Here is an 18,571-nt window from a genome sequence, read left to right as displayed (position 1 = left end):
TCCTCCCTGAGGCTATTTTTGCACCATTCCTGCCAAAGTTTAATTCAATAGAAAAAGGACCGTCCTAAGGGACCATTCATTAGCTGGGGTTAGTTGGAAAACTGTGTGCTTTAGCCAAGCCCCTTATACTGGGTATGCCTACTCTGCAACGTAATCCCTGGTTTAGTAGAACTAGAGTTAACAGACCCTGGGTTTGTTAACCTAGGGCTTGAACATCTACACTTATTTGTAAACCTAGATTAGAAATTGTTGAATCCTGGGTCCCAGCCTGGGGCTCCAGTATCTACACTGCATTTTGTGGGCCTGAGTCCAACCACTCATATCTCAGACTTCTTAGCACCTTCCCAAAATATGGCCTCTCTAGCCCTTTGCTAGTGGTGCAGTGAGGGAAAACTTGATTGTCCACCAGACTTGACTGTCCAGAGGACAAGGAAAGTCAGCTCATGGTATTCTGAGATATTTTTGGCAGGCTTCCAGAGTACAAGTCCAGTGGGGCTGTGTCTACACTGCAAAGCAATAGGGCTTGAACACTGGATTCCAGCTTCACTCAGGATCAGACCTTCCACCCCCATGGGGTCCTCGGACAATATGTCAATGTGATTTGTTTGTAGGTGGAAAGTGGGGGGGGGCGGAATTAGGCTTGAGGCTGAGTTTGAATCCTGGGCTTACGCTGGAGGGTAGACTTACCTTGAGCCTGGCAGGCAAGGGGACATAGGTACAGAGACATATTAGCCCAAGACTAGTATTTCTGTGTTTCAGCAGGAAGGAGATAGTAAATTATTAAATGTCAAAATCTGAGTTTGCTAAGTGTTTGTCCAGCTAAGTTACGGTGTTAAAGAGCTAGGGCAAGAAAATGTAAAATTACTGGTGTGAAGAAAAAAATGGAGTATCAGTGCTTTTGGATTGTAATTTGTTAATTTTATTATTATTACCAGGATGAACTCTGATATTGAAGACGATAAATTTCAGAGTATACCGAAGCTGTGACAAATAGAAGGCACCATGATGAAAATATAAGTTAGACTAATTTCATGATAGGAAAAACAGAAATGAACCTTAGCTTGAATGCAGGGACACCTAGGCTTGTCCACATGAATTCTAGGGAGTTGCTCTATTTGTTGTGGAGGGATTCCAAGAATTTGGGAATAGGCTGTGCCTGCCCCACTTGCTGATTAGGAGACACAAACTTCAAGGGCTTAGACAATAGTGGGGGCTATCTGGTTTTCATCTACCCGCTGGTATTCCATCTCTTGTGTGGAGAATGTAGGAAAGGCGCATTCAACCTGTGGACAAGTGTGCAATCAAGCCAGCCAAATTTGTATTTTCACACAGCAGAGTGCACTATCCCTTCCTGAACACTGAGGAATCGTCTGACATCAATGTGAAGGAAAAATAATCTTATCTCATGACGGAAGTTTAGTTTTGGGTTTTTAATTTTGTAGTAATTCACCAAGCAACCAGTAGATTCTATAAACCTATCCAACAACAGATCACCTTCCTTGTAGAATATTGCTGTATCTTACCAACTGAGGTGACGAAAGTTTTGAAGAGCTGTTTTTTTGTTGCTTTTTTTAATTCATCTCACCACATTAGGATGTCAAAACTCAATGTTTAACTCAAATACAAAATGTGTTATACCACTGAAGTATCCTGTACAGAATTCTCAGCTTGTTTCATAGTAAAGTTTTCCAGTTTATCTTTAACTCTGATGAATACGTGGGGCACATCTTTTAACTTGTTTTGGTATAACCACTGTCAAACCCTACGCTCCCAGCCACCCTTGAAAATCTTCATCATGAAATATGGACCTGGTCCACAGTGCATATTTTCCCTTTTTGTACAAGTGCCTTCTGAATTTTGACTATTTCATAATGGACATTTAACATTGTTCATGTAGACACTGAGGTCATTCTTTGAGGTTATGTTTTTTAAAAAATTGGTGAAGGGGACAAAGGATTCTATATGCACCATTTGCACTTAGCAACGTTTAAATCGTTTTACATTTTCGTTTTACTGGAGTCCACAAAAACTGTCTACTGTGAGTCAGACTTCTTTGAAAGATCACTGTATCTTTGAAATGATTTACTCTTTAATAAAATATAAATTAGCCATTGCCAGATGAGCTTTTCTCCCTGTTTCCACCCACCCAGCTTTGGCACAATTGAACCTACTGCAGTTACCATAATGATGAGTACATCAGAAATTCCTAGAGGTCCTGTCCTCACTAAGTAATTTATATTATAAATTAGAGTGTGAGACACATGAAAACAAAAAGTGACTCTAGCCAACCTGAGGCACCCAAACTCAAATACTTTTACCCTATGTTTACAGTTACTTATATTGCTTGCAGGATATTTAATATATATTACCAGTCCCCAAAAAATATATATTACACCCCCCCACACACACAAAAAAAAAAAGGGCAATACATCTGCTTCTTTTATCAAGGAGACTCTTCCACACTCAGGAAAGTGTTAAAATTGATGTGACTTTAAAACAATCAAACTCTTTTGTCTTGGTCAGTGCCTGTTTAACCGCAACCTCATTTCTCACATTCCATCACTTTCTACTTTTTCTCCAGGGGATGATGTCATAGTTATACGTTCTTGGATAATACTTTTGAAAATTCATTCCAGCAGAAATACAAACACTAACAGAGGTGTTTGGACAGTCTTCCTTGACTTGCAATTAATAGTTATAGAAATTCTAGGACAATAACTATGAAGAATTCACAGCATTCTTCTTGATTAAAGTAATAGGAACATAAGAACCTACTAGCTTAGTTGGACTGTAGCCCTTCTAACACTTAAGTTTTTCTTAATGAACATACAGATTCAATAATATCCCCTCCCATGTTAGTCCTTCCAAACTTGTACTGATAGTATGGAAACAGGACACTGTTGTGCCCATCAGAAGTGTCCAGTTCACAGAATACCAGTATTTGGCAGCCCAAGAAGTCTATAGATATGAGACCTCACTTTGTAGAAGAGAAGAAATACAAAGTGGGCTACGAGGAGGGAATTTTGTTCAAGTAAAGTTAAAAAAATGGTTTAAGATTTAATTTGATGTGAAGGAGCTTGTGTAGAAGTCTGTAGTCTGGAAAGATTCTTGCCATTTTCCACACCTCTGAAATAGCATAATTTCAAGACATGAAATGAAAAAAGTTATATTGTATAAAGTGTATTTTAAATTTTTAGAGATTTGGTATTGAAGTTTTTTCTTCTACCCTCCAATACATCTCCTTATGGTTAGAAAAATTACTATAGGATGCTGTATGTTTTCAAAGACTTTTGCAAGATTTTATTTGCCAACTGCTTTGTCTGCCAATTCTTACTGTCACAAAGCCTAGACTTAATTTCTAGCTGTGCAAAACATTATTCTTACATTATTTTACTTCTTTTTTAAAGGTACATTTACTTTGTTGCTAATATCACAGGTATGATTCTATGCTAGTAATCTGTAATTTAATCAATAGTTTAAATGCACTGTCCAGGACACCTGCAATAGCAAGATCACTAAATAAGAAGATCCTGATTCTGCAAGCTGTAGGATAAATTGCATGATATTGGCTCTCAAAGTAGCACCAGGGAAGTGTCAGTACTAGTCGCTCTGCTGTCAGAGTGAAAATAAATGGAGATGCTGAAGAACTCCTCTAAAATAATGGAAACATGGAAAAATTTTCCATGGAAAATTAAACTGACAATTTGAAATACCACATGGTCTCGAATACAGAAAAAGCAGGCATTTCAAAATAAACGGTGTGTAACTGCTGTTTTGATATTTTAAAGTAGTGTTTACATTAAAAACATTCTTCAAAATAACATACTTAATAGCCTGTTTGTATATGCAGTAAACTAACTGGAAGATAAATCATGATTCGTATATAAACTGGATGCTCTGATTTAAGAAGTGATGTTCAATGGTTCCTTATTTCCTCTCCTCTGAAGAAACAGATACAATAAAGCTTGAATCTTATCCATCCCTACCAGCAACATTATTCCACCAACACCATAGCATTCTCCCTTCTCTGTGGAAATGTTAGGACACCCAGCCCTGATGATTCTTCAACTGTTTCCTCTCTAAACAACATTCAACACCCCTTCTCCCACTCTCAATTCACCACTCATGCTCCATAGGATGGAGAAATACCTGGAGTGCAAAGGATTTCTTTGGCTGGAGTCCATGGAATGTCTCAGTCACGCCAGAGCACAACGTGAGCACTCTCCAGGGCTTCAGCTGCTGAAGACAGGGTATTAAAGCAACAATGTCAAGCCAGCCAAATTTCTCATATTACACACAGCAAACTAATATAGCTGGACTTCTTCCCTCCCCTGCCCCACATGGAAGTGGGTGTGCATGAAACAAAGGTTATCCAGCATGTAGTGCAAGGGTGAGACATATGTAAGATTTGCATGAGTTGTCCTGACAGATTTGGAGGTTTTGGAAATGGGCCTTTGGCTCTTTGAATTATGTTTGCTTTAATCAGAATAGGGGTTTACCACAGTTAGGACCACAGAGCTAGTTAGCTGCAGAAAAGTAAACTGTCATCTCTGACTAATGGAACAAACTTGTCAGCCATGTTTTGCTCCTTGAATCTTTACTGCTGATCTGTTGTATAAAGCAAGAAGGATCACAGGTTGATTTCAGGCATGAGTTGACTTAGTAGCACATCTGGTTGAAAGACTTGGTTTTGACTGCTAAACAGAATAAGTTTAATACTTATCCAAACTAACCTTAAGTTTGTTTTCTAACATAAGCACATTTCAAGTTTGATTAATTTTGGAAGCACTATATTTTTCAGTAGTTGTAAAATCAACCATAATTTATAATAAAATCTAAAACATCTTTATGTTTCAGAGTTTGGAGATTGGGAGTGGGGGTTAATTTTCTGCTCAAACCATTTGGAAAAAAAACAAAAAAACAAAAAAAAACCAACCATACTTTGCCTCCTACGTCAGAAACTTGTCAAGTCCTAATAGTCCCAGCCTTATGCCCACTAGCAATACATCAAGTCATCTATGTTGGAATCCATTCTTACCAAATTTGTTTCCTTCCTTTCTTTCTAAAGCATGAAGCACTTGAACTGAACAAGTGATGCTAAGATTGAAGTCCAGATGTACAAAGATATTAGGTGTTTTCCAAGGGGAATTAGGCACCTACCCTGGTTAAGTGCTTTTGTGAATCCCACCACACATTTATCTGTCTTTAGGCACCTAAATACCTTTGTAAATCTGGCCCATTATACCATTCACTTTTAAATTTCTTCCGCACTCCCTACTTGCTCACAAAAAGGAGTTTATACATCAATTTTATTTCTAGATTCTTTACTTAAACACCTTACGTATCTGAGTCAAGTCCATTACATCTTGTGCATATTCTCCAACTCCCAGATGCCAAGTCTTTTAAGTATACACATAGAACATCAGTAAGTCTTCATAATTAAAATGATACATAAATATTCATTGCTGAAACAAATAGGTCTTAAAATGTTACTGGAAAAGCATATGAAACGAAGTAAAAGCTTGTTCAGTTAAGATCATGAAATTGAGCATTTGGCAGCCTGAACATGCTGGTAGGATAGCATGCAAAGTTACTTCTTTTCCTTGAATAATTTGACACAAGAAGTATTTTTAACTTGAACATGGAAAAGTGATGAGGAAAACATTTTCAGAACATTTTCCCACAGGGGGAGGGGGAGCTGTACTGAAGCACAGATTATAGGTACACAGTATTGGAATACTTTTCTATGGACAATAGATGCATTTGAAGTACTACTATTAAAGCTAATCACCAGTAGTGATATTGTTGGCTGGAAGATTTCAAAAGGATGTGGAGGAAGAAAATGAAATATCCAGTTGAGAATGTGTTGATTATAGTATTCTGGGTTGCATACACTATAATAAAGGTGCCCCAACCATCATCATTACATCTGGTTTAACTCATCATTAGTAAGAGAAAGTATTAATATAGGTGCAGTGTAGGTGAGATAAAGTTGATGAGAACCTTATTTTGTATTTTCTGATACTTCTGTTTACATTTACAAACTGAATCAAATTGTGATCCCACTCAAGTGAGTGGGCAAGGACTTGGTTCAGATCATATTATATATATATAAAAGATGTGGCCATATGTGTGCATAATGGTTCTTGCCATGTGTATGCCCGACTTTCAAATTTTTTTTCATACACAACCATTAGTAGAGTGCAGGAGCCCAAACTCGTTAAAACTAAAGAAGAACGTGCCCCTAGCTGGGTGATTGTTGCTGAATGAGTTTAGATCAGCTGTAGTGAAAATACAGGAATAAGCATAATCCCTACTAATAGAACTTACAGATAATACAGTTCTTAACTTCTGTGCTAGTGCAAATGCTCTTGAACACCAAATACTTTGGGCAGATGTTAGATTCAGTTTTGCCTCTGAAGTTTTTTTCCAGTAAAAACAAGACAGTGCCAACAATGTCATTGAACTTGCAGCACAAGTTCGCTCTAATGGAAAAAATTATTACTTGGAAGGGTGATAGATATTTTTGTTCTTTGATAAAATGGAGTAAGGGGCTATGAATGTGAATATCAGGTTCTATCTATATTCTAATCCAGTCCCCAACACCATGATATCTGAGTGCACGGGAAAAGGTTCCCCACCACCACCATTGTGCTGAATAGGAAAGTGTGGGATTACTTTAAGGTAGAGACATCCAGATTTTGCCCCACTGAGGGTTAGTGATCTGCATTGATCCATAGAAAAAAGTATCATATGCTGGGACCTGCTTTATCAGCAGACTGTGGGCCAGATTCTCCCCATACCACAGCAACTGTGAACTGCTCTACTGGTGCAAGGCTAATGCCAGATTAGCACGCCATAGGAGGATCACCCAAATAAAAGACTATCTTTGGGTGGCATATATCCCTTTAGCTGGCATAGGGGGCCAGAGTTGGGTAAGAGGATATAGCCCCATTGTCCTTATGCCTTGGAGACTGCCAACTGCTGTGGGCAGTTGGCACATATTAGAGCTGTCCTCAAATTATCCTCACACACCAATGAACTGGGCCAATGCAGGGCAGCCCCAGGATTGGGGAAGTGCAGAAGTAGCTTTACACCATCTCAACACCTCTAGACTTTCACAGAGTGCTCCTCAGCCAGAGGCAAGGATCGGCATCTATATCTCCGCCTGAAATACCACATGCGTGACTGTCAGTGATATTGTAGATCTCTGTGGAGATCATTTGACCACACCCAGTTTACAAAGAAAACTGGAGCTGTAGCTAATGGAAGAGGGTGAATAAATTTAAGTTAATTAAACTGTGTCTCATCAACACTACGCTCACAATCTTATTGACTCTTTCTTTTGGCAGGGTGGTCTCATGCCTTGCTGCTAAAGTTTGTTTTGTTTTTTAAATGGATTTTCCTTTTGTCTCTCTGACAAGGGAAAACCCAGAGATAAAGTCCTGACAGAACGAAAGGAAGTATGCAGACTCTGGAGGAAAACAGAACATTCACTGACACCTTCACAAGCCAAATTCTCATTTGCTGTTGATTTAAAACTGGAATAAACTCCGGATGCTTCAATGGACAGCAGTAAACAGGACAGATGGAGTGCCGTGTTTCCCCAACCTTTTTGAATGTGGAGAGTGTCTTTATAAAAAAAAAAAAAACAAAAAAAAACACACCTGACAAAGAGACTGGGACAAAACTAGATGCATCAGAAGCCACTAAGTCCCTGTGTAGGATAGGAAAGTGACCCATTTGTAGACAGTGCACATTGCTAACCTGATCTTTTTCCTACCAAGGTGGAAAACACTTTGGCTGTTGGTGTAGTCAGTGACAAATTGTTTTCAAGACCCATTTTAGAACTCAGTCGAGACATCTGGTGTTTTGATCAGAAGTGGAACGTCTTTAAAAACACTCCAAGTGAATTGCCTTCACAGTGTAAACACAGCTTGATATTATCCCAAAGTACCACAGTTGCCCTCAGGTGTCACAGTGCTGTGGAATCAGCTCCTTTTGCCAAAACTCTGATGCTGACACCACTTCAACCATTTTCACTTTAAAATGCCTTGGCTTGCTGCACATTCTGTTGCTAGCCATGGATGCATTGAAACCACAGAATAAAAGCCTGTTGTGTGGGGGTTATAAAATATGAATTGACTTGTTCATTTTTAAGGCATTGGTCCCAGTGCTGCCATTCTCAAGGAGGTAAAACTGTTATTGCTTCAAGAGAAGCATGGGACACAGTTGACTCCCTCTACTGGAGGGAGGAGGGGCACTACCTGTTTTCATGACTCACTAAAACGACATTATACAAGAAAGCTTTAGCCAAGAGCTGCTGAAGGAAACCTGAAGCAGATAAACTTTCTAAGAACTAAGCCAGATCAATCACAGGGAGGGAGGGAGAGGGGTGAGTGGGGGTGTGGGTGTGGGGGTGTAATCCTCAAAAAAATAAACTCCTTTGGCCAACAGCCTTCAGCAATCAAGTGAAAACAAAAAATGGGGCGTGAGTTCCAGGGCCCTGATAATGTCCTGCTGGACTCCCCCTCTTTACAGTGAAGGAAATCAAGCGCCAGCATCACTGCAGCTGGATATCAACAGGAGAGAGGGAATCTTGCAAGTAGGTAGATGCCAAGCTAGTTAGGGCTTTATGAATCACACACCAAGAGACAAACTGGCAGCCAGTGCAGATCCCTTACTAATACTATATTTTCCTTCTCTGTTTTTCAGTCCTGGTGTGGGAGGTAACAAATACAGATAAAGTGGTTGTCAGCAGGTGGCAGTAAAGATTCAGGATATGGTCTTCATGTGAGTCACTTGAAGACATGCTTACAGTCTCAGGACAAAAAGACAAAGTGTATAACCTTTTGTTCTTAAGTAATAATAAAATAGTTTTCTCCTGCCTTCACACTGAAATTTGTCTTTAGAGCCCAGGAGCAGCCTCATGTCTACACAGTACTTCTAATCCTCAGTCCATATGCTGAATGACATTGGTTTCTGATTAGTTTATTCTTAGCTACTGTTCTGAGATGAGCTGAAATTTACACTGTTGTAGTTTGAAGAGAATGAAAATTCATGAGTACTGACTCAAATCTCAAGCTACCTAAATAATCAACTTGAGTTTATAAAAGAGAAGAACACACCACGTGATCACCCAGTTTTCTATAAACCCCTAACAAGTGCTCCCAGGATCAATTTGAGAACATCCAATAAAAGCTAAGTGAAATAACATTTCTCCATTGCCCATTTGAGTTCATCCTTCCACCCTTGCCACTCCCATGCCCCCAGCAAAAAAATAATAAATCAATCCAATTCGCTAAACCCCTTTAAGTATGGACATGAATCAACAAAAGCATTAACCACAATAAATTGAGAGAAACAGAGTTCCTTTTGGGCCTGGATCTGCAAATTGTTACATGAACAGTCCTAGCGGAGTCACTGGGACTGCTTCTGGGAGTAAGAATTTGCAGGAGTCCCCCCACTGGAAAGGCAAAAAGTAGGAATTTTTACAATTATTACCCTCACTTCCTGCCTCTTTGTCTTCATTATGGGCCTCATCCTGCAAGGTGCTGTGCACCTTTGACTCCCAATGTCATCAAGGGATGTTGAGAGGGCTCAGAACATCATAGAATTGGGCCTACATGTAAAGTGATGGCTTCTAAACGTGATTCAGAAGAGCCATAAGGTGGGTGAGGTAATACCTTTTATTGGACCAACTTCTGTTGGTGAGAGACACAAACCACCTTGTCTTTCTAATATCCTGGAACCAGCATGGCTACTACTACACTGCCTACAACACCAGAAGAGAGATGGCTGTCAGAAGCCAAAAAGCTAGTCGTAATGACTACTTAATTTCACTGCACTAAACTGCCATTTTCACAACAGTCACTTAGCATATTACTTTGTTGTTAAAGTCACAGAACCTCCAACAGAAAGTTATTTTTTCCCCCACTTCCTCACAAGGAATATTCCTGATTTTTCTGCTTTAGTTATACCCTTGATTTGCTCTCCCAATGTTTTTGTTAATTGTAAAGTTGCTCAGACTTCTCCTTTCCCCAGCTTTTTAATTGTTATGATTATTAATAAATATTTTAGGGCTATATTCTGTTGTGTGCATCTCAAATAACTTTCTGTAGTCATTCAAGGGAGAATTTGGCCCTTTGTTTTATGGAAATTTTCTCTTGATAGTACAAATTCTATAAATTGAATTATTTAAAACAAGTAAGCACTTAGAATATAACAAAATAATTCTAAGGTGCAGTTTAATGCTAGCCTACAGTTCCAGCAGTAAGATTCTATTTGATTGAAACATTAGGATTTGTACAAAAGTCACACGAATGCTATTTCATGAATAAACAAAGCGGTGCTCTGAAATTAATAGCACCTAATAATTTAGAATCTTCCTTTCTGGGTTTCCTACAACATAACGAACTCCTAGCATGGCACCAAGTCAAACAGTAATTATATAATATAAGCAGACATCCTATTACATTAGAACTGGTTCAGTTTGGACAAAGTAAAAACTGCCCCTAAAGCTTAAATCAACCCCTCCACCCCCTTTTTTATGTCTGATAAGTTTAGTCAGTCATGTGACCCGGCTCTTCTGGTTTCACATGCGAATAGAGCCTATTTATGCATAATGTCCAGTTCAACTCTCGGATCAAAGAAACAGTGAAAAAGCCGGTGAGTTTTAGGGGGGTTATCTGAATTGAACCTCTGACCACCACTCTCCAGTGAAATTTACAGAATATATTAATACTTAGCAAAAACTATTGATATTCAGTGGTTGCATTATTTAATATTTGTCACCCAGTGGTCCCAACCCAGATCAGGGCCCCACTGTGCCAGACTTTGTACATACAATGTAAGGAATGGTCCTCTTCCCAAAGAGTACCATCTCAGGCCCCAATCCAGAAAGATCTTGTGTGCAGGTGGACTCCTGTGCCCACACGGAGACCTATTGACTTTGGGGCTCTGTGTAAATGCAGCAATCTGTTCCCACACAAGAAACCGCAGGTTCAGCAGTTTTAATAGATGAGACAGATGAAATGCTGGAGAAAGGGATGCTAAGATTTTTAAAGTTTTCTTTGTGTTGAAAAAATTCTACTAACCTGAATCTATACTGAGGAATAGTGTTGGATTTGGTAATCCCTATCAACATGCAAGAAGAGACATCAGAGTAGCTGTCATTTCAAATTAAAGGAAAATACAATTTCTCAATACATCATTTATAGAATAGCATCACAAAATGTTTCATGGCTGATTACAGTCTGTACATGCAAACTATGAGTGTATTGGATATAAATAAACTACAGTGTGGTTTGGTAATGTACCCTAAATCTCTGTAGGGCACAGGTAAGAAGTGATACAATGGCCATCTTTCAGAGTGAACAAGTTACTTCTGGTATGGGGGGGGGGAAACAGGAGTGGATAGATGTATTAGACCATCATAAGACCGAAAGAAGAGATTCAATTTGGAAAGAATAAGGGCATTAAATACAAAGAGATAGGGAGAGTGTTCCAGATTTTGGGAGAAGCATAGATCCATGGGAAACATGGGAGACGCATAGATCCATCACCCACTAGTTGACTACAAAGAAAAAAAGAAAGGCAGGAGGGAAAGCGAAGACAGACAAGGTGGATTTTGGTCTAGACTTTGAAATGGATAAGAAGCCAGCAGAGAATTGATGTTCTGGTTTTGGATACCAGTGAAGAGTTGAGAGTTCTGGTTCTCCATACTTAGGAAGACCATAAAGAAGGAAGTTACAGGTAGTTGGCACAAGAGCAGACATGAAAGCACAAATATCTTCTGATATGTTAACAGAGGTGCCTAAAACGATGGATTTAGGTTAAATATTTTCTGCATGTTTACATACCATATCTCTCCCAAATACTTCAAAGGCATCTATGACCTTAGCATAAGGGTAGATAACAGCGCTAAATGCTTGGTTCCATGTTTTTATAAGTAAATGCTTTCAAGTGAATTTCTGAATAAAGTGTCTGCTTAGTAGGTTTCCTTGCCAGTGCATCTGCATCCTGTTGTGAGAGGGAAGTGTTCCAGCATCCTGATACGGAATGGATGTAAGAAATGTTAGGGGGAAAGCTTAATAAAATAAGAGAAACTTGCTTCCACAGTTCTGTTATTTTCTGCCGGGTGTCTGTGTGGTAGTGGTTTAATTACATTATCTCAGAAATACTACAGAGTCCCATTTTATCTTCTATCTCTATGTAAATAGCTGAAATTCCATGGAATGGTCACATCAAAAAAGCAATAGGCCACTTCTTTTCTGGATAAAAGTGAAAGCTGTAGATCTTCAAAGACTGTGTAACAACAAACTCCTTCTATAGCATGTTAGGTCTCATCATCATTAAGTGTGACTCATAAGAAAGCTTGATTGATCACTGTTGCCCTCGAGCAGTCCGAATATTATCTCAGTGTGTCTTTTAGGATAAAGCATGGGGGAGGAGTGTGTATGATTTTTACATTTTTACATATTTAAGGTAATCGGTATCACTTAAGTCATATGATAGGAATGCTGGTCATGCTGCTTTAAAAGATCTGTCAGATTTTACCATTATTAATCCTGTTCTTCTGTCCTTTGACATTCAAATGTAACTTCAGTCACTTCAGGAAGAAACTTGGCATATAAATGTGACAACAAGTGATTCTCAAATTTAGTTTGACTTATTCTTTTATGCCAGCATTTGGTGCTCGTTGCCTATAAAGGACACACTGAAATGTTTACACTGCAGAGTTAAAATCAGTTTGATAGATTATAGTAATAGGAGACCACAGAGAATGTCATTTTTATGGTTTCAGACATTTGTGGGAGTTCCCAAAACTTGAAAAATAGTTTTGCAGAGGATTAGTCCAGAATATATAATCGTACTTTTGTATAAAAAGAACAAAAGAAACCTGAAATCCTAAACCATCTTTGCTATTCAGATTTTTAAAAGGGGGAAGCTGGACATGTGCATTAACTCCTGTTTCAGAAGAGGTTGGGTATTCATACTTCTTTTAAATACACAGTACAGTTTGCTGACGACACAGCATATTTTTTTAATAATACAATTGGCACAATAGAATGCTACAGCTCTAGAGGAGCCTGCCTATTGTGTCAATTGTCTGCAGATTAAGAGTCCCTAACAGAGTGCATAGACGGTAGTTGTTATGGTCTGTCAAGTCAGCGAGCCACAGATTAAGGACCACTGGGATCACAGCAGCTCCAAAGCAGTTACCACAACCTGAATAGAAGAACCAGGATGATTCCAGGGGCACTGTTGCAGCTCAAGCAGCCAATGTTGCTTTCACAGACTCTTGCATATGATCCCAGTGATTTCTGGGGGGGCTAAAAATAAATAAAAAGGGGAAGTTAAATGCATGACGTTTGTGAAAACGTTAAATATCCCTTTCACCTCAACTCTCCATCCCCTAGTCAAGAAAATGTGGGCAAAATTCACATGCCTTGATGCAGAGGACAGGCAAAATGAGAAGTTTCCTCTCCTCTCTTTCCCCCACCCCCACCTCAAACCTATCCAGAGACAGAGAGTGAAATTATGGTCCCATTGAAGTCAATGGGAGATTTAACTTCAGTAGGGCCAGCATTTTACTTAGAACATCAAATTCTGTTGCAAATGCATGCAGCTCCATTGCGGTCAGTGGATTTTCACTCATTTACACCAGCAAAGAATTGGGGGTAGTGTGCGGGGAACCACTGTGCTTGGCCATAGACTCATTACAATACCCATTAGGTACAGGGAGGTTACAGTCAGAAAGCCTGTGCAGCTTGTGGACCCACTGGCTACACCTTCACCACAACACTGATTCACTCACAATCCCTTATCCTTAGCACCACTGTGGAGAGAAACATGCCATAGTTTCACTCAACAGCATGCAGAAGGTTGCAGAGTGGCCTCTGAGTGGCCGCTCTTCTCCTTCACTTTTTCAGGCTGCAGAGGTGCTGCCCGGCTTTGGCCTGCCCAAAGCTATGAAGAGGGCTTGAGGATTTAACCCTTTGTTCTCAATTGATACTGTCCCATTTAGCCTCACAACAGGGTGAGTTAACAACAATATAAAAGCACTAAGGAATGCCCATTCACATGGATCCCTTGATTGTCTGAACATTTCTAGCTGTAGCTGTGCAGTGAAATGCCGCCCATACCTCCCAAATGTCCATTTGCAGGGATTATAGGGTGATTTATTCATATTTTGGAAACGAGATTTATGACCCTGTAGTCCAGTGTTTCTCAAAAGCGGCCACCGTGGCCACATATGGCCACCAGGGGCTTTGCTTGCAGCCACAGGCTTCTGGGCAGTGACTGGGGAGGATGGGAGGGAAGGGGAGGGGAGGGAACATCGGCCCCTCCCCCAGAGTCACCAGCAGGGGTTGCACCCTGCTCCCCTCTGGAGCCAGAAACATTGGAGGAGCAGGCAGCTGATGTGAGTTCTCCACCTTCCTGGGACCTGTGGAGCTCGGGCTTCTGGCTTCAGCCATGGGGCGGCAGGTGGCAGGCTCCAGCCATGGGGCGGCAGGCTCTGGTCCCCAGCCACAGGGCTTTGGCCCGCACCCGCTGGCCCCCACTGCCTCTCCTAGCCCATCACCCCTGACCCCACTACCTCCTCTAGCCCCCCATCCTTTGCCCTGGCCCCCACTGTCTCACTACCCACCGCCCTATCCAGGGCTTAATTTGTCCCCCAGATTGCTGGGCTTTGTACATTTGCTGTGAAAAGTGATATTTATATGTTTGTTAATATCACTTTTCACTGCCTCCCCCCTAGCTAGCAAGTCTGCTGCTGGGAAAAATGATATTAACAAACATACAAACATCACTTTTCATAGCAGCAGACTTACTAGCTAGCAAGTCTTTAAAAAAGAAACCAAAAAAAGCAAAAGACACAACAACAACAAAAGACAAGAACATGCAAAGCACCTTATTTTTGTTTCTACTCTGTTTAGGTCCAGTAAAGAATAGAGACAACTGTACTTTTTTTTTTAAACTCAATAATACAAACAAACTTACATAAGTAAATTACAATGATTTGGACATGTATATGTACATATTTATTTGTTTTTCAAAAAGTTAATTAAATATTTTAGGAAAAATTGTCAGAGCAGCCACCAGCAAGAGTTGATGGCCACTCTCTGAGGCCACCAAAAAATGTGTTGTGAGAACCCCTGCTCTAGTCAGACATCTCTATATCTCTTCCCCCCGCTCCAATAAAGGGAAACTTGAATCAGTCCATAAACTTACAGAATTGAGAATCTTTTGGACTATGTATTTCCTGACTTGCCTGGCTTTGTCAGATTCTTAACCACTGTATCAATTTGTGCTTAGTGATGCCAAAACCCCCAGCATGTTTAAATGTAATAACCAATACACTAGCCCAACCCTGTCACATGTCCAACCAGAAGGTCAGAGTTCAAGTTTTTAAAAGGCACTTTATTCAAAAACAGTATTGAGCATATCAGCATAATGCTATGTCCCAATCATCTTCTCTGCTCAGAATAGTTAGAAATACAGCTGGGCTGATTGGGTTCGTGTCAGAACGAATGCATTGCAGACCTCTCTCTGTTAAACAGGAAAACCTGGACTAGTGCTATATACCTTTCCTTGTAGGTGCATATAAAAAGAGACTATTTGTTCTTAGTAACACTTACCAACACTATAGAACTGGTTACTTAAGTGTAACGGGATGAAGAAAGTTCATGTAGGTCTTGACTTACATCCTAGCCACCGAATTATTGGATAATGGTCTGGTGTATGCTCTCTCTCTCTCATTTTTTCCAATGACAATTTTTGAAAGGTCTTGGTTTTGTTTTGACGTGGAACAAAAATTTTAAAACTTCGAAATTGTTGAAAAAGGGGAATTATTTTCCAGCCAACCCAGTTTATAATGTAATGAATGCAACTGAAATTCATATTGGCCATTTTAACCTATACAACACATAGCTGAGTTGTTTTCATACCAAGCGTTTTGCTATCAATTTGGCTTCTTACAAGCAATTGGACTCTGGGATTAATCTAAATCCCACTGAAGTCATAAAAAGTCTTTGCATTTATTTCAGTGGACTTTGCATCAAGTTCTTTGAGAAGTTTGACAGTACACAAAAGAAGCAATGTAAATAACTTCATTTAAACCCTTTTTAAAATATGATCTAATTTAAAAAAAAAAAAAAGTTAATTTCTTGAGAATTTGGTGGTTCCCCTCAAACCCAACCATCAAGGGTGAGAAACACAAAATATAAACTCCCTGGGGCACATCCTCAGCTAGTGTAAATATGTGTAGCTCTTCTGATTTCAGTGGAGCTATACCAACTCAAAACAGTGAAGGATCTGGTCCTGTGTCCTTAAAATGATTCTGAAAGTAGTATTTCATTCCTCTTATGGGAAATAAATCAGATTATATCTAAATAGCAAAGGCCTGGCTTTCCTGTGTCACCTTACATCACCACACGGCTCCCGGAAGCCAAGGCATGGCCCCACTCCAGTTCCTACACACTCCTATGGGAGCTGCAGGGGAGGTGCCTGCGGATGGGGCAGCGTGCAGAGCCCTCTGGCCATGCCTCTGCATAGGACCCAGAGAAGGGACATGCCAACTGCTTCTGGGAGCCACTTGAGGTAAGTGCCGCTTGGAGTCTGCACCCCTGAGCCTCTCCCTGCGCCACGCTCCAACCCCCTGTCCCAGCCCCTATCCCCCTCCCACTCTCCAAACCCCTCATCCCCAGCCCAACCCCAGAGCCCGCACCCCCAACCAGAGCCCTCACCCCCTTCCACAACCCAACCCCAATTTTGTGAGCATTCATGGCCCGCCATACAATTTCTATTCCCCGATGTGACTCTCAGGCCAAAAAGTTTGCCCCCTCTGCCCTATCTAATGATCTTTGGAATATCATCTGAACTTTCAGAATCCCTATGAAAAGACTACTACACTCATCAAGAAAGACTTCATTTGCAGATTAAGAGAAACTTCTTGCTTCTACATTCTCTGAGAAATAAGCTATTTTAAAAATATTGTGTATTTCTAGCTTCTACTAAAGAATTCAGAAGAAAGAAATCCATGAGTTTGTTGGGATGTTATGGGGGGGGAAGAGGGAAGGGAGGAATCCATGGTAAATTTTTTATGTTCTTCCACTGGCTATTTCAATTTATTTTTGAGTTTTCCTGTTAGAACTAAGTTAATGATTTTTAAAGCCAAACTGTCATAGCATTTGTTATATATATTCTTGCCAAAACATGCAATAAATTATCAAAGGCTTTCTAGAGATCAATTGGGCCATCAGGTATAACACTAAAATTTTTGACTAATTTATACGAGAAAATTGCTTGACTAAAAAAGCCCAGTGCAGCTTAATTATTATAGCATAAGACAAGCAATGTAACTTTGAGCTTCTTCAGCCATGCCCTGCATTGTAAAGCTCTTTCCAGTAGTCCTTATATTCCTTCAAATATTTTTTATATAAATATAAATATAAAATATAATATATATAGCGCTTTGAGGATGGTCCTTTGCCGCAGCAGCGCTTTAATGTTGCTGCACTCACCCCCCCCACACGTTGGTGGGGCCACCGACGGGGTTGGGGGGGCACAGCAACATTAAAGCGCTACTGCAGCAAAGGACCCTGCAGCACTTTAATGTCCCTCCCCTTTTGCCCCCCCCCCCGGCCGCTGATGGGCAGGGGGGCAAAAGGAGAAGCTGCCCTGGGCCAGCGATTTAAAAGGGCCTGGGGTTCCGGACGCCGCTGCCCCTACTGCAGCAGTGGCGTCCGGAGCTCTGGGCCCTTTAAATCAACATAGGAGCCCCGGGCGGCGCAGTCCAAGGGCTGGCTGGGGGTTGCTGACCCCCCCCCAGCCCCGCCCCTTCCGCCCGAGGCCTTCTGGAGGCCAGAGCCACCCCCCATACCAGTAAGTGTCCTCAGTTACTTTCACCCCCGTCTCTAACTGATACACCAGACCAGCATCCCCTGGGCCACTTCCTACCTTCCACATTCTCTCATCATTTTAGCACATGGTCACAGCCCTCTGCTTACCTCTCAGTAACAGGTTGCTCACACAGTCTCAACAATTCAGATGTCTGTTGGGGCTTCCCAGCTCACTTTTCAGTGTCCAGCTGTTTCCTCTTGTCGGAGAGATGCGGGGGAGAAAAAGGATCAGGCCTCTGACCTCCTGGTTGGTCTTACTAACAATCTAGAGACCGTAGATCCCTCTATCCCAGAAGCTGCAAAGTGGCTTCCTTCCTGAAGGCAGCCTCTCCTTCACTCTCCCCCTGCTTGACTATCAGTGTCCTCTTTTAAGCAGGTCCTCCATTTGGACCATGCTCTGCAGCTGCTGAGAGGTGGGGCCTTCTTGGCCCTCTACTGCCCATCACGCTCTTAGCCTTGGTGTGAGGTCTCTAAATCCCATCATACCCTCTATAGCCACAACAAGAAGAGCAGAAGAAGTGGCATTGCAAGCTTCCTCTCACAGGCCTGGATTACAGTTCTCTTCGGCTCAAGTCCCACTCTAAATTCCAAGGGTCCGAGTGACCTTTTTTGGTTTTACATCATTATCTTGCACTGCTTTCGCCAAGACTCCCTTCCCCACTACT

General features: G+C 40.9%; 1 protein-coding gene across 3 annotated transcripts in view; it reads left to right on the top strand.

Annotated features, from left to right (window-relative positions):
• The window catches only part of DNAJC10 (DnaJ heat shock protein family (Hsp40) member C10), a 35,723-nt gene extending 33,610 nt beyond the window's left edge, over positions 1-2,113 (top strand). For all 3 annotated transcript variants that reach the window (XM_054043799.1, XM_054043800.1, XM_054043801.1), the window contains exon 23: positions 936-2,113. In XM_054043799.1, the coding sequence (XP_053899774.1) occupies positions 936-947 (12 nt within the window). In that variant the 3' untranslated portion in view covers positions 948-2,113. The remainder of the gene's footprint in view (positions 1-935) is intronic.
• Positions 2,114-18,571: the final 16,458 nt, after the last annotated feature.

The sequence above is a fragment of the Malaclemys terrapin genome, chromosome 11, assembly GCF_027887155.1.
Source record: "Malaclemys terrapin pileata isolate rMalTer1 chromosome 11, rMalTer1.hap1, whole genome shotgun sequence".
In the NCBI taxonomy this organism is placed as follows: Eukaryota; Metazoa; Chordata; order Testudines; family Emydidae; genus Malaclemys; species Malaclemys terrapin.
The sequence above is the reverse complement of the archived record's forward strand: the minus strand, read 5'-3'. Positions and strand labels throughout refer to the sequence as shown.